The sequence below is a fragment of the Mustelus asterias genome, chromosome 8 (assembly GCF_964213995.1).
Source record: "Mustelus asterias chromosome 8, sMusAst1.hap1.1, whole genome shotgun sequence".
Taxonomy (NCBI): Eukaryota; Metazoa; Chordata; class Chondrichthyes; order Carcharhiniformes; family Triakidae; genus Mustelus; species Mustelus asterias.
The window spans coordinates 104,655,518-104,670,405 of NC_135808.1; the positions used below are offsets into that span (position 1 = coordinate 104,655,518).

At 43.5% G+C, this 14,888-nt stretch overlaps 1 protein-coding gene across 2 annotated transcripts in view; it reads right to left on the reverse strand.

Annotated features, from left to right (window-relative positions):
- Window positions 1-254: 254 nt before the first annotated feature.
- The window catches only part of LOC144497417 (ERI1 exoribonuclease 3-like), a 352,319-nt gene continuing 337,685 nt past the window's right edge, over window positions 255-14,888 (reverse strand). The window contains exons 8-9 of one of the 2 annotated variants that reach the window (XR_013498545.1): window positions 2,006-2,145; window positions 255-605 (exon numbers count right to left, since the gene is read on the reverse strand). Coding sequence is in view for 1 of the 2 variants with exons in the window: in XM_078218663.1 (XP_078074789.1) it covers window positions 2,063-2,145 (83 nt within the window). In the remaining variant the exon portion in view is untranslated. Of the gene's footprint in view, window positions 2,146-14,888 lie in introns of both variants that reach the window. The other variant, XM_078218663.1, reaches the window with a different exon arrangement.

Genomic DNA, 14,888 nt, shown 5'->3' on the forward strand with positions numbered 1-14,888 from the left:
AGTAAAGTGGGAAATGATGATAAAGTTGGATGGGCAGTTCATTAAATCGATTTAAATGCAACGGATCCCGCCTTTCGCGGCTCTCGGTAAAGTGGTGATTTGCTCGGACGCGGGTGCAGATCGCGATAAAGGCCTCACACCCGACTTTACCGCGATTTCGCGCCTGAAAACGGCCGCAAATTGTTGGTAAAATCGGGCCCTTAGAGTATTTAATAACTTGCAACATAGAATATATATTAAATTAAGAAATAAATGCAATTCAGAACATAATTTTATTATGACAAAGAGTTTTACATGATAAGGTTCAGTCAGCACATAATTTTAGCAAGGGGAATAATTAAACTTGATTGAAAATTAAGGTTGAACTAAAGATTGCTTCTCCTTTTACAGATAACTGCCGATCAGAAGTAAAGAGATAAGTCACGATGGCTTCAGTTAGTTGCTGATGATTTTCCTTCACCTAAATCTTTCTCCTTCCCCATAACCTGAAAAATTTCTCTTGAAATACATCTTTCAACTGAATTTTCATATAAAATTCAGCACCTTAATTTGGGAGCCCCAGCAGGCTACGAATATTCTTTTCTTATCACTTGAAAAATGGTCGGCTAAGTGAGTAAAATAAAAAAGAACTCAGTGGAAAAGGTGAAATATGGCATAAAAACAATCAAGTACCTTAAAAGGGAAGTGTTTTACAGTGAATTATCACATAACCCTTGGATGATAGAGAGGGAAATGCAAGTACATTTAAATGGAAATTTGTAATATCAGATGGGGATGAGGAGGAATTTATTTTTTGCACAGTGTATAGTGAAACTGTGAATGCAGTTATAAATAATGCACTCATGTTTTGCTACCAGAGTGCACAATAGATTAGGCCACTGTGTTTAGTGTCAGTATCCATCTTGGGTGGATTTGCAGTTGAATCACCATTACAGAATTCCAGCCTACAATTAAGGGTGAAGGGGGAAAAGTTTAAAGGGAATATTAGGGGGAGGACTTCTTCACACAGAGAGTGGCGTGAGTGTGGAATGAGCTGCCAGATGAAGTGGTGAATGGGGGCTCACTTTTAACATTTAAGAAAAACTTGGACAGGTACATGGATGAGAGGGGTGTGGAGGGATATGGTCCAGGTGCAGGTCAGTGGGACTAGGCAGAAAAATGGTTCGGCACAGCCAAGAAGGGCCAAAAGGCCTGTTTCTGTGCTGTAACGCTCTATGGTTCTATGGTTCTAATTGTGAGAGGATGATGTAGTGGTGCTGCAGTAATAAATTTGCTGTGGGACCATGGGGAAGATGCTGATATTAAAGGTAGCACAGATATTTTGATGGCTTCACTTGGCTAAACTTAAAGATGGACTGAAGTCTTCAGGGAGGTAATGATTTGGGCCCTTTGTACAGGTCACTACTATAGACCTTATTTCTTCAATCATTGAGCTAGTAGACTTTCTGCCAAAGCAAACAGGGATGATCGCATCCCTCTCCTGTTGGTCCTTGAGGGTGATCTTGCGGGATTTTGGCCCAATCTGCCCCCCTTCCAGTTACATGTGGCGTAGGGGTGACACTAACCCTGGCAGGGTAAGGGAGAAAATTCAATCTTGAGATGGGGCTGTAGTGGTAGGTCTTGCTTTTCCCTTGCTATATCACACAACACTAGACCAATAAATCCCACTCTGTAAGCTACCTATAACCCAGAATTGTAAAGTACAAAACATGCTAAGATAGGAAACTGAGGCACAATTAAGAGTATAAGTATTTTCCTTTACACAGTTTTGGATTTTTGACATCTCTGAAGAATAATCCCCTTCAAGTTAGAAATTAACTGCAACTTTTAACAAAAGATTGGAAAGCATGTTTTATGAGTCAGTCAGTGGCAGAATTTTGCATCTTATGAAACAAGGAACATCTAATATAGTTAAATTGGCTCATGCTGTTATAACTGAACTAGATTATTTTTGATGACAACCAATTACAATTGCCAATGCTATATGTGCCTTAACTACTTTTACCATTTATCCTTGTAGGTATTTTCAAAGCAGTAAGACGTGTTCTTTTCTTCTGCATGCTCAGAGGTTTGATCCAGTTTGTTTGAAAGTGAACCCTTTTCGTGCCAGTTCCTTCATTATGTTGGCAATGTTCTTGCAGTCATCTGTGGGGACATTTTTTAAAAATGATGAAACTATAGGTTTATTCTTTACCGCGGGAAGATAGAACAGACACAAACTACAATATAAAATGAACAGGCTGAGGAATGTAATGAGGGAGTCATCAAAGGAAAGCTTCCACAGCTCGAAGCTGAGCAATGCTGGCCTTTTTGTGCACCTCTTTTTTTTTGCTTGGACACCGAGAACATATTCACCTACAGCGTGAATAAAGACCGGCTGAAGAAAAGATTAATTAACACTTTGCAATCATTTGACAGAGAAAAAGATAACATGAACTTCATTCTATTTTGTTGGTTTTGTGGGAGACTGAAACATTATGGGGTTAGCGGGAATACTGCACTCAATCATCCGTGGCTGACAGCCAAGTTCTCCGTTCTTGCTGGCAGCGCTGGTGGGGCATGTGAGACCGGAGAATTACAGCCTAAGTATCTGTATCTGAAATAAAACTCCTCTTGACACAGCTATTGATTAAATAAGTGTCTGAAAAAAGGTCAATAAATTTCCTGACATTTATAATTTTTAAAAAGTGCTTTCTAATAATTTCTGTTAAATCGTGTTCTTGTCGACGTATAATTATGGCATCATAAGGATAAACTTCTAGTGAGGGAAGCATTACTAATCTCCGACAGTCTACAGCATCTGTGGGTACAGCTTCATAAGACTTTGCACTGCGAGATTCTGTACGAGGTATTTGTGTGGTTGTTTATATGCTTGTATATGTGGGAGTAAGTGAGGAGGACAAGACACAACAGCAGTGTATGGTACCAGCCTTGGGCTTGAAGGAAGGTCTAAGCCACTCCAATTTCTTGTATCCAAGGTTGCCTGGCTAGTATTGTCCGAGAAAGTCAAGGATGTGTAATCTCTGAGTCTTTCTAGAGCTTGTATCAGAAGACTTTGGGGATTTCTTCACCAAAATTTCCTCCCCTTTGTCCCTGTTTAGCGTCTGCACACCCTTGGTGATATTAACTTTCATCTAACTACTGCCACTTCATAGAAATCATAGAAACCCTACAGTGCAGAAAGAGGCCATTTGGCCCATCGAGTCTGCACAGACCACAATCCCACCCAGGCCCTAGCCCCATATCCCTACATATTTACCCGCTAATCCCTCTAACCTGTGCATCTCAGGACACTAAGGGGCAATTTTAGCATGGCCAATCAACCTAACCCGCACATCTTTGGACTTCTCACTCCATATCCTAATTTGTCTGCACTCCCATCCTTCATTCAGCATTACACTGCGTGCTTGACGGCTTCGAGACTTTTATCACTGACAAGACATCTTCAATTATTTCAAAATCAAAACACTGCAGATGCTGGAAATCTGAAATAAAAACAGAAAATGCTGGAATGTTGGAGTCATTAACCTGAGTGTTGGGTAGAATTTAATGAGTCAAAGAGGGTGTCACCCACCAGCTGGGTGCCAGTGAGGGCCTAGCATTGACTCTGTTGGGGAAGATCCACTGTATTAAGTGCCAGTCAGGCACTTGTGGCCAGTAGCAAGTCTTCTCCAGGGTCAAGGACCTGAGGGGTAGAAATCCTGCCCCCCTCCCCAACAGCTGCCGGTCAGAGGCCGGCAGCAGTCCATTGCTGCGTATGCCACTGGAGGAGCATGGTGAATGTTAGCAATGCACCCAACAGAGGCCCAAAACTGGCAAGGGACACAGGCCACAGGTGACTGACAACAAAACCACCTGGGTTTGCTTTTCAGGGACTCTGTGTGATGACTGCCCTGTTCGCTGCTGGTTAAATACCAGCACTGGCGGAAGGAGGCCCTTAAGCATGCATTAATTGCATACGCAGTTATCACCAAGCCAGGCAATAGCTTCTGCAGTGGCTAAATGGAACTCCCCGAGTCCGAGTGATGGCGTGGCAGGTGGGCGGGTTGTGATGAGGAAGTGGTTTATAATGGTGGCATGTTGATTTTATTCCTGCTGCCATAGAGCCTCTGCTGTTATTCCTTGGCAAGGTGGTCTTAGCCACACAGGCTGGCGTGATGGGAGGTGAGCAGCAGGTGGATTAGTAAGTCCTTTGCTTAATGACACACTTGGATTGATGTAAACCTTCTCCAGGAGCTTTCTTGTTACAATCTCCCTCATTATGAGATGCTGCTCAGTACTGGGAGGCAGGGGAGTTGAGTTGATCAGAGGTTTACTCGACATGAAACGCATTGTTGTGTTGAGCTGGGTATCGGGATCCATTGCACCATACTGGCGCACAGGACTCGGCAGTCGAGTAGATGGCAAGAGCTGAGATCCTTAAAGTTTGAGCACCTGCACTCCATGGAGAGCCAGCAGGTTTGCTGAGCAGGTTGTTTTGCATTTAGATTTTTGCTGCTGTCTTAGTCAGAGTTTTTTGTATGTTAGTGTTCAGTCAAGGGTAACACCAAGGTAAGGGAGATGTTGGGGGCGATCTTACCAAAAAAATTCTAAGTGCCAAATGAGCATGAGAACGGGAGAGAATTGCGGCCATTTTTTGGGTGAGCCCCCAGACTCGTATGGCACTTAGAAAGAAAAAGAGACAAAATGTGATTCTCACCAGTAGTGAGAGTGGGCGGAGCCTATTCATACTGGGAAGCCGGTTACTGAGCTGTAGGGGCATCATTGCGCATGCGTCCTGATCTCCCAGTGCACTGTGTGCAAGCATACACAGTGAACTGGGAGATCTGTCACACCATCCCCCCATCCCACCCCCCAGACATCACCCCTCCTCCCTCGATCGCTGGCCCCGATTGCTGTTTGCCCCTGCCCAAGGTGCACTGCCCACCCTACCCCCGACCACCTGGGAGGGGCTTCAATGGCCTCCGGTCCCACCGACGAGGCCATCACGTCAGGTCCCTGTTGGTGGGGACCACACATGATCCTCGCCAGTGAGGACTTCGACTGGTAATGTCATTAAGGCAATTGAGCCTGGAAAATTGCATCTGGGACTCACTAATCATATTAAAATGACCTCATAAATATTTAAATCAGCCTTACACCAGCAGAATGGGGCCAGTGACACTGTGGGAGGCAAGAAACCAGGCGTGAATCCGGTTTTCTGCTTCTTGCCCGATCTTACCAGCTTGCCATGCTGATCGACTAGCGTGACGAGCTGGTAGGATCGTCCCCGTTGTTCATGATTCAGTCTCTTGCTATTCATGGAGGTGTTGAGTTCCCTCTTGGTGTTGGCATTGTGGAGGTGGGAGACAGTTGAGACTTGTTGCTGCTGGGCTGAAGGTGCCATGTCTAAGTGTAGTTGCCCAGCTTTGAGGTTAAGACATCGATCTTACCAAAAAGATTCTAAGTCCAAGATGGGCATGAAAACAGGAGTGTTTCAAATCCGTTTTTTGGGCGAGTTCAAAGCTGCTATCTTGTGCACTCAGTGCAAGAAAAATCAGCAGAAACCATTCCTTGCTTGTAGTGGGGGGGGGGGGGGGGGGGGGGGGGGTGGGGGGGCCTAAGTCACCTGAACATTGGCTGAGAGCAGCAGAGGGCGCTATTGCGCATGTGCAGGTCTCCAGCAGCAGAGACCTGTCAATCAGCCTATACTACTCTCAGCCAGCCTCCATGGCTTAAACATATCACCCAGCCTCATAAACACAGCCACCCCCCCAGCTACCGTGGGGGCCCGCAGCCTATCGTGACCCCCCCACCTGCCTTGAGCAATCACCCCTCCCTTCCCATGATTGGCTGCCTGATACCAACCCTCCCTGCGCGATCGGCTGCACGAAAGCCCCCGCGATCACTGGCCCAATCCCCCACGATTGGCTGCCCGACCTGCCCTGACCCTCCCAAGGCTAGCACTGATTGTCCTTCTCTCTCCCCCCACCGATCCCAATGCAGAGTGTGCCCTGCATTGGGCCCTGCCCCCTCAGGCCCCTCCCCCTTAGCAGTGCGCAGTGCCTGGTGGGCAGTGCCAAGGCACCTGATGGACAATGCCAAAGGGCCAGGCTGGCACTGCCAAAGGGGCACTGCCCCATGCCCCCCAACCTCCCTGGGGAGCCTCAATGGCCTCCGGTTCTACCGGTGAAGCCATCATGACTGGTCCACGTTGCTGGGGACCAGCTGTGATTCTCTCCGGAGAGACTCTCGCCTGGCAAGGCCACAGAGGCAAGTGAGCCTGGACAATAACATCCCGAGCTCACTAATTCAATTTAAATGATGTGCAAATTAGATTTGAATAATTTATTCAGCCTCGGGCCGAAAATGGGCGTGAGGCTGACCTCGCCGGATATCTGGTGCCAGTAAGATCATGAGAGGTGAGAAATCGGGCATGAACCTGATTTCTCGGCTCTCATGCGATCTTACCAGCTTGCCCCCGCACCCTCTCTCCCCCCCAGTGGGTGGTCATGGATCAGCATACATGTTGTGTCACTCATTAGTACCTGGTGAAATCTGGGGAAGCCAATAATCTTACAAGCACACCGAATTCAGCAAGCTCAGGCTTCACGATTCTGGGTAACACCACATCTAAAACTACCAGCAATATGAATTCTTGTAAATCCCTGACCATTGGACCTGCATTCTTGCAACTTAAGGGTGACATTTGGCAGCATGGAAAGGCTGCCCACGAGCCTACCCGCCCGAACTTACATCTAGACAGAGGTGGGAAGGTTGAAGGGCTGCCGCCTCTAAACTGGCCTTGAGGGATAGCATTAAATTCTGCCCATTAATCCTGTCTCTCTCCACAAATGCTGCCTGGCCTGCTGAGTGTTTCCAGCATTTTCTCATTTTTATCTTCAATTATTTGCTTGTCTTCCTGAACGTCCACATCTTTCTGCCATCCTCCAATCCTCTTAAATTGACTCCCACGATTAGGGGAAAAAAACTGCCTCCAATGCAAAATTAGAACACATTTAATAACATGATAACCACTGTTAAATGTGGCGTCCTTATGTCATCAGCAAATTTAAAGACACTTAAAATAATTTGTCTGAGCCTGTCGCTGCTTTAAGGCAGGAGATTTAGTTGTGCAAATGCCAGGAGTTGACCTACAGACAGCGGTTTCCTGGAATCCAAACTAAAGCAGTGTTAGGTAAAAGTATCTATTAATATATTCCCACTACATCGCATGAACAGCAATTGAATACATTTACTTTAGCTCTCTGAAGTATTTGGTTCTCACGTGGAGGTAATGCAAAGACCTTATATTGTTTAGAACAGTACAATGTCGTATGGCGCTGGGTGGAATGTTGCACCATGTCCTTAGCTTATGAGTTTATTGGATCTTTAGATTTTTACATTGCCCTAAGTCCTAACACAGTGGAACAGAAAGAAAGACAGTTACTTTTTGTTTTATTTTTTAAAAAAGCCCACTAGCTGTGACTTCCACATAGTTTTTTCTTCCGAAGGACAATGCAGCAGAGGTAGAAATTGCCACTTGCCAATGAACCCTGAACTGAAAAATAACACAACTCACCGGCTTGCATTTATTTTAATTTTACAGTGCTTATCCATCCATCTCCAGTCCATTATTGCTTCTGCTGCTTTTTCTCCGCTTCATCTGATCCACTATTGAATCAGTGGATCTTTTTGGAGCTGCTCTCTACCTTCACTGACTGGCTCATCGCCTACACCAAAGTTGTATTTTATTCAGTTTTTGTGGATTGATTTCCACTGGTGGAAGACCAATTCATTTTTGGGCAAGTGGAAAGCTAACTTAGAGGATCTCAAAAAATGACTTGCTCAGGGATCAACAACTGATTATTAAAACAGTAACTACGTCAATATTTTCTCTGACACAGAGCTGCAAATCCATTTTTTATTTCTGTACATTCATGGTGATTTGATGTATGTAATACTGCTGTAAGCTTTTTCTGTTTGCTGTAAGTAGGAGAGAAAAGCCTGTTTAAACGACTCTACTAAAGCAGCTTTAACCTCAGCACAAAACAAAATGATTCTTTAGCCCTACGTTAACTAATTAACAAAGAGAATCTGAGGGCCGCTATCTGTGGCTGCTCATTTTAGGGGGCACGGTGGCTAGCACTGCTGCCTCACAGTGCCAGAGACCCGGGTTCGATTCCCAGCTTGGGTCACTATCAGTGTGGAGTCTGCACGTTCACCTCGTGTCTGCGTGGGTTTCCTCCGGGTGCTCCAGTTTCCTCCTACAGTCCGAAAGACCTGCCAGTTAGGTGCATTGGCCATGCTAAATTCTCCCTCAGTGTACCCAAATAGGCGGCAGAGTGTGGCGACTGGGGAATTTTCACAGTAACTTCATTGCAGTGTTAATGTAAGCCTACTTGGGACGCTAATAAATAAACTTTAAACTTTGTTTTCTTTTTCAATTTTATCCCTCCCCCATCTTCTTTCTTCCTTTCAAAGGGAGAAGAAATTACAAACGAATTAACTATTTAAATTAGAGCCCCTCAAAATTATTTTTAAGTTGTCGAAACTCACCCCTAATGACCCCTCTTAATTCAAATATTTCATTTAAGACATTTGACTTGTAATTTTTAATAGATTGCAAAAGGACATCTCTTTTTTGATCCTCTATTCCTAAACTTCAACATGCCAAAACCAAACATAAAATGCAACAAAAACTCAGCATGTCTGGGAGCATCTGGGGAAAAGAGCAACAGGGCTAACATTTTGAATCAAATCGGACTCTTCCTTGGAACTGCAGGTTCTGAATTCCATGTTAGTACCACAACATCCAATGACAGCCTGTTATTCCAAACTGCTAGTTTTGGAAGAGTTCTGGCTGCCTCTCTCGGAAGATGTCCAAGCAAAGGATTGTGTTTTATTAAAGATGGAAAGAAAGGTAGTCTTTCTTTGCTGAACCATCTACCTTCCTCCCAGCAAATTAGAGGTGCACTAATGACTGCTATGAAGTTCACAGCCCAGTTTAGGCTGCCTTCCCAGCTAAAGAAAAATGTGCATTTTGCGTGCAGAATAGTTGGAAAGAAAATGTATTCATTCAGTGTCACAAGAAACAGTTTTGGATGTCAGCCTTAGCTGACATTTGTCTTCAGAATTCTTCAAGATGGGCAAGTTGTCAAACTCGGATGGGTTATTTGTGTGGTAAATGACACGATACCTCACAAATAGAGGTTACAGTCATTAACTGCAGGCCATAGTGCAGCTGGAGATGGCTATACATCCGCTGCTCCTTCTGAGCAGAGTTGAGGAGGTGAGGTATGAGGAGTTACAAAGTAAAGAAAGTGGGCAAAACGCATTCACATGCTTTGTTTATGTGAGAAAATCAAGAATGAAGATCAAAAAGCTATCATTAAAAATGTTCTTTAACATTTCTTACATTGAGTAAGCTAGATGTGGAGATGCCGGCATTGGACTGGGGTGCGCACAGTAAGAAGTCTCACAACACCAGGTTAAAGTCCAACAGGTTTATTTGGTAGCACGAGCTTTCGGAGTGCACTTATAGAGTAAGCTTGACAGTGCTTTGATTTTAGTTTCTGAGATCAGCAGTTGAGCACCTTATTCTCAAGTGCTCAACTCTTCATTGAAACTTGATCAAGTTACTTCTTCGTTACTCTGCCAGATCAACGGGTGCCAAGGGTCAAGGTAAAAGCCCTGATTAGAAGGAAGAAATTAAGATTTTTAAAAACTCCCTCATTTCTCTTAAAAATTGTCTCTGCCTGTTCAATGTGAATTGGTATAAACAGTGAGAGAAAAGAACGTTTCCTTTGGATGAAAGAGAGCTTTTAAACATGAAAGTGTATTTCATGGGCAGTTCAATCACAGAAAGTCATACCAATGTGAAAGGTACAGATAGAACAACTCAGCCAGGGAAAAGACAGTTCCATTAGTATTTTCAATGGTGGCAGTCAGTTGTAAAATAAACAACTCATCAGTGATTGAGGTGCAGTTGAAACTGCAGACTGTTGTAACCCTACAAGTCAGCCAGTATTGCCTTTAGAGCTTGCCCTGATCCATGTTTTGTGCAGCTAACTGACCTATGAATTTATTTGCTTTACGTATTGGAGGCTGAGATTGATTTTTTGTGTCCTCCCATATTCTGTGTTAGACAATGGAAGTGTGCACCAGGATGTCATAAAAATAAACTACAATTCATCTGAAACAGTCTCAAGATTCCTACATGAAAAAGCACTACTAAATTGTTTTAGATTGCTTCATTATACTCATTGCACAGTATCCGGGTTAATTATAAATCTGTTACAGTGGAGAAAACCCTGAAATGATTTTTAACTGAAATGGTCATTTTATCCTTTCTGCATTTAACATTTCTATAAAGATTTTTAAACGATATAAAAAATTAAAAAGGGAGTTAAGGACACAGAATAAAAAGAAAAATGAGAAGAGTTTAAAACCTGGCTAACATCAAAACTGAAAAAATAAATCTAGGTTTACAAAAAAAAATGTTCATTAAAAAAATGTTACTAACATTTTATAGGGTTAGGCAATTCATGTTTAACTGCTGAGAACAGTTCTAATTGTCTTGGAATGTTTAAAAAACAGAAACAGATTTTAAAAATGGACTGCAAAGAAAATCAGAATGGTACAGTGCAGCTTTAAGAAATTGGAACTGCAATGTGTAATTTTTTTCTTGATGAAGCTGAGGGAGAAGTGATTCTTCTTCTCCATTCAGGACAGTCCAATCCTGTTGGATTATGTTTTTGCGTGGAGGCTTGATGTCTCCATTTCATTATGGTGCAGTAATCTATCATGCTGTTACCGTAAGGGTGACTTTGCCCAGCTGTGTGTGGCAGACTATAGCGGTGCCACGCTGCAAAAATCAAAATGAATGGTATGGGAGAAGAGCTCTGCATCACCACTGATCTGAAGATGATAAAGACGCCCCGACATCCATCTCTTCACTGTAAATTCAGAGAGTATTTTATAATCAAGCCCCGGCAATAATAATGTGAAATTAGGTCTCTCTATCAAAGGGGAGGCCTTTTAATCATAGCTTAAAGGGTGCTGCACTGTTTATCATAATTGAACTGTATCTGAGCTAATTGTAGCCATATTTCAATGTCCTGATGCACAAGTGATGCTGTATGTTAGGCTTGTGTTTGATTGAACCAAGCCAAAGTTGAGACAATGAATGCCTTAGGTATAAAGTGGAAGTAGACATGTACTAAGTGATATAGGGGCTTTCGATCTTTCCATTAGTGGCCAGGATTCCTTTCAGAACAATCTTGCTTCTTTTTAACCCCTTGAGCACAAGCTTACGTTTTAAAAAAATGTTTCTCGCAAGGAGGCCTTTGTACAATGAAAATGTTTTTGTCAGTAATTTTGGACAGAATACAATGGAGCACGTTACTAAGACCGCATTAAGGATCACTAAGTCTTGAGTACGTTTCAAAAAATTCAGTGCGTTTTTTTGAGGGGCAGGTGAAGAGAGTTGCTGTTCTATGTTTAACTAACAAGGATAAGAAATGTAAGAAACAATTGTCAAACCTCAGCTGAAACTACAACCCTGATTTGAACAAAGGTAGAAAGTGGGTGCAGGTCCCCCTTCTCCTTATTGCTCCCCTGAGTGCGAGGCCTAGGAGATTTTAATACCCGGGCATCATGTAAATTTCTTGACACTGCTCGATACTGACTCCCACCTGAAGGTAGTGGGACGATGACAATGTTGCTGGGCAGGAGTGCAATTTCACAGAATGGAGGGGGGATCGGGCAGTCAGCCGGAACACACATACACACACATTATATCCAGCAAGGTACATGAGGATGTAAGGAAAGACCATAGGAACTGAGTACATTATCCAATTAGATCAAATCCAAACTGTATTTTGACTCAATCTACCCACTTTGGCTCTGTAACCATTAATACACTTGCCTATCAGTTTTGAAAATTACAATTGATCTCGCCTCTCAACAGATTTTTGAGATATTAAAATTCACAACTGCAGACAGGTAGGGAGGGGGGATAATAGAACCAGAGTATCCTAGAGGGGCCAGGAGATGCTGGCAAGGATTCTTTAAAATCTTTTTTAAAAACACTGACCCGAGTCTCCTGCAACAGGGTGCTTGATACCTAGCACTGGCTTTTGCTCACTGGTAGGCAAGGATTAGATGGCCCTTCGCCAGCTTGCTGTTAAATTGGCACAAGCAACCTAATGGTATTATCAGGATGGGACTGTGTCATTTAAAGCCCCTCTTCTCTGGGGTGATTGGCCTTGCTGTGCCAGTTTTGAGGTTAAGGTAGGATGGTCAGGAGTTGGGGGGCAGTGCAAATCCCATCTGCCATCTTAATGCACACCCATTTAACAACTTTCCAACAGAGTCTAAAAAAGCAATAAAACACATCTCTCAGATTTCTGGGTGTTTTCCAGTTTGTGTTGCTCCATGGAAACTATTACGGTGCAATTTAAGTACCAAAATATTTACTTTGAAGAAACATATTTTATAAAATTAATGACAGATATTTCTTTAAAATGAAAGCAAAATACTGCAGATGCAGGAAATCTGAAATAAAAACAGAAAATGCTGGAAAACTCAGCAGGTTTGGCAGCATCTGTGGAGAGAGAAACAGAGTTAACGGCCGGTATTTTACAACGTCACTTGGGCGAGGCTCGTAAAATCCTGCCAGAGGCTAACGGAGAATTCCATTCTGCGAGCGGTAAAATTCTGGCCTACATTTCAAATCCATGAGACTCTTATTCAGAGGCATTTCTTCATCTTTACCTTTTATGAATTAATATGCATGTTCTTGTACTTTTTGTGGTGTTATATAAATACTCTGCACCAACTCCTATGAGGTAACTTGAAATCAGTCAATATTTTCCCATTCCACTAAAGCAGTAGTCCATCCTGGCAACCCCACATGGTTCTTTATCATTCTGCACGTGGAACGATGCACAAGATCTGTCAAAGGAAGGATTTCTAATTCAAGTGAGTTTGTCACGGGTCAGAAGGGCTCAACTGGCCATGGATCCCCAAGGCTGCAGCAATCACAGGAATGGAGGTTGCTCCCTGGCTCTTGAACTATCAGAAGTCTGTGTTTACCCCAGTCCAATGCCGACATCTCCACATCTCGAACTATTACCAGGAGGTCCTGATGTGAAGTCATCTTTCCCAAGGATGGGAGGAAAAGGCCAATCTCTCAAAGCAAGCAGGCATGCCTGCCAGAGGTTAAGGAAGTCAGTTACAGAAATGTGATCCCTCTTACCTGGAGACAATGAAGGGCCTCAGGAGGGCAAGAAAGGCGAGTGGCCTTTCCTTGGTACTTTGAGGTGCAAAGGTCCACATTCTTGACTTTCTTAGCTGTCTCTTGCAGAGCACCCATCAGAACATTGTGCAAACTCACTCATTCCTTTCTTTCTAGGCACCTCACATTTTAAACTGGACAGCCAACATTCACAATTAAAATTTTAAAATTTATTTATTAGTGTCACAAGTAGGCTTACATTAACACTGCAATGGAGTTACTGTGAAAATTCCCTAGTTGCCACACTCCGCCGCCTGTTAGGGTACACTGAGGGAGAATTTAGCATGGCCAATGCACCTAACCAGCACATCTTTCAGACTGTGGGAGGAAACCAGAGCACCCTGAGGGAACCCACACAGACACGGGAAGAACGTGCAGACTCTGCACTGACAGTGACCCAAGCCGGGAATCGAACCCAGGTTTCTGGCGCTAACTACTGTGCCACCATACCGCCCTATTACTGCCCTTTCACGTGTGCCTCATAATCAAATTCCATAAATGTTGCCCTTCCTTCCTTCCTTCCTTCCCACACAAGTCATGACACTCATAACTCTCTGCTTTCTCTCCTTGCAGAATAGAGTTGTAACTTTGACAAGAGGTGGAAAACCAAGTGGATGGGGTGGTTCTCCAGAGACAGACAACTTGATGGTCACAGGCAATGTATGGTCGCCTAACCCAGGTATGAAAGGCTATGAAAGCCTCAGTCCCCGAGGTATTGTTGCTCAGACATATGAAGAGTGTGGATCCTCTGCTTATACACTTTGCATTGGAGGCCCATAGAATCCCTACAGTGCAGAAAGAGGCCATTCGGCCCATCGAGTCTGCATTGACTCTCCAAAAGAGAGACATTGATGGTCATAGATTTTGCACAGTAAGGCAATACTGTTCATATTGAGATAGGGGTTTTTCCTATAATGCACTATTCTTGCAGTGATCAAGTTATAGTCATTGAGTCTGTGAAATGTACTATCACCAGTTGTGAAACCTTATTATCCACAAAACTAACAAGACATGAGAAAAATTATATCTCATTACAATTTGCTACTTTGTTTTTGGGTTATTAATTATTTGCAGACAGACACTCAAACTTCAAAAATGGAAAAAAAACTAAAAATATGAATTGTTACGACCATGTGATGAACACTTGGGGGACAAAGAGTGGGGAGAATTCTCTGTACAATCTGAAAGCTGAAAATACGTATTTTCCAGCTCCCCATGCAGTGTATTTTCCAGTGTCAGAGGCAGCCTGCCATTGGCTGGCGGTGGGATCTTACGGTCCCGCTGATGTCTATGGGGTTTTGCATGCCCGCACCCTCAGCTGGTGGGGACAGATGATCCCGCTGGCAGGGAGGGCTGGAAAATTTCGACCATAGAGTTGGAGTTTCTGCTCGATTCGGCTGCCTTTTTGTGCCATAATTTGCTCACAATTGGTGTTACCAGTGCAAATTCCATTCCATTCAGCACAAACGGAGTTTCCATAATCTTTTTTTGCTAGTTCAAAGGCATTGTGCCATCCACAAAACAGGCCGTGCCCCCAGCAGAAATTAATCACAATTGGAAAGTTCTGTTAATTGCACTTGTTTGCAGCTCTTGAGGAGGCTCTAAAAAA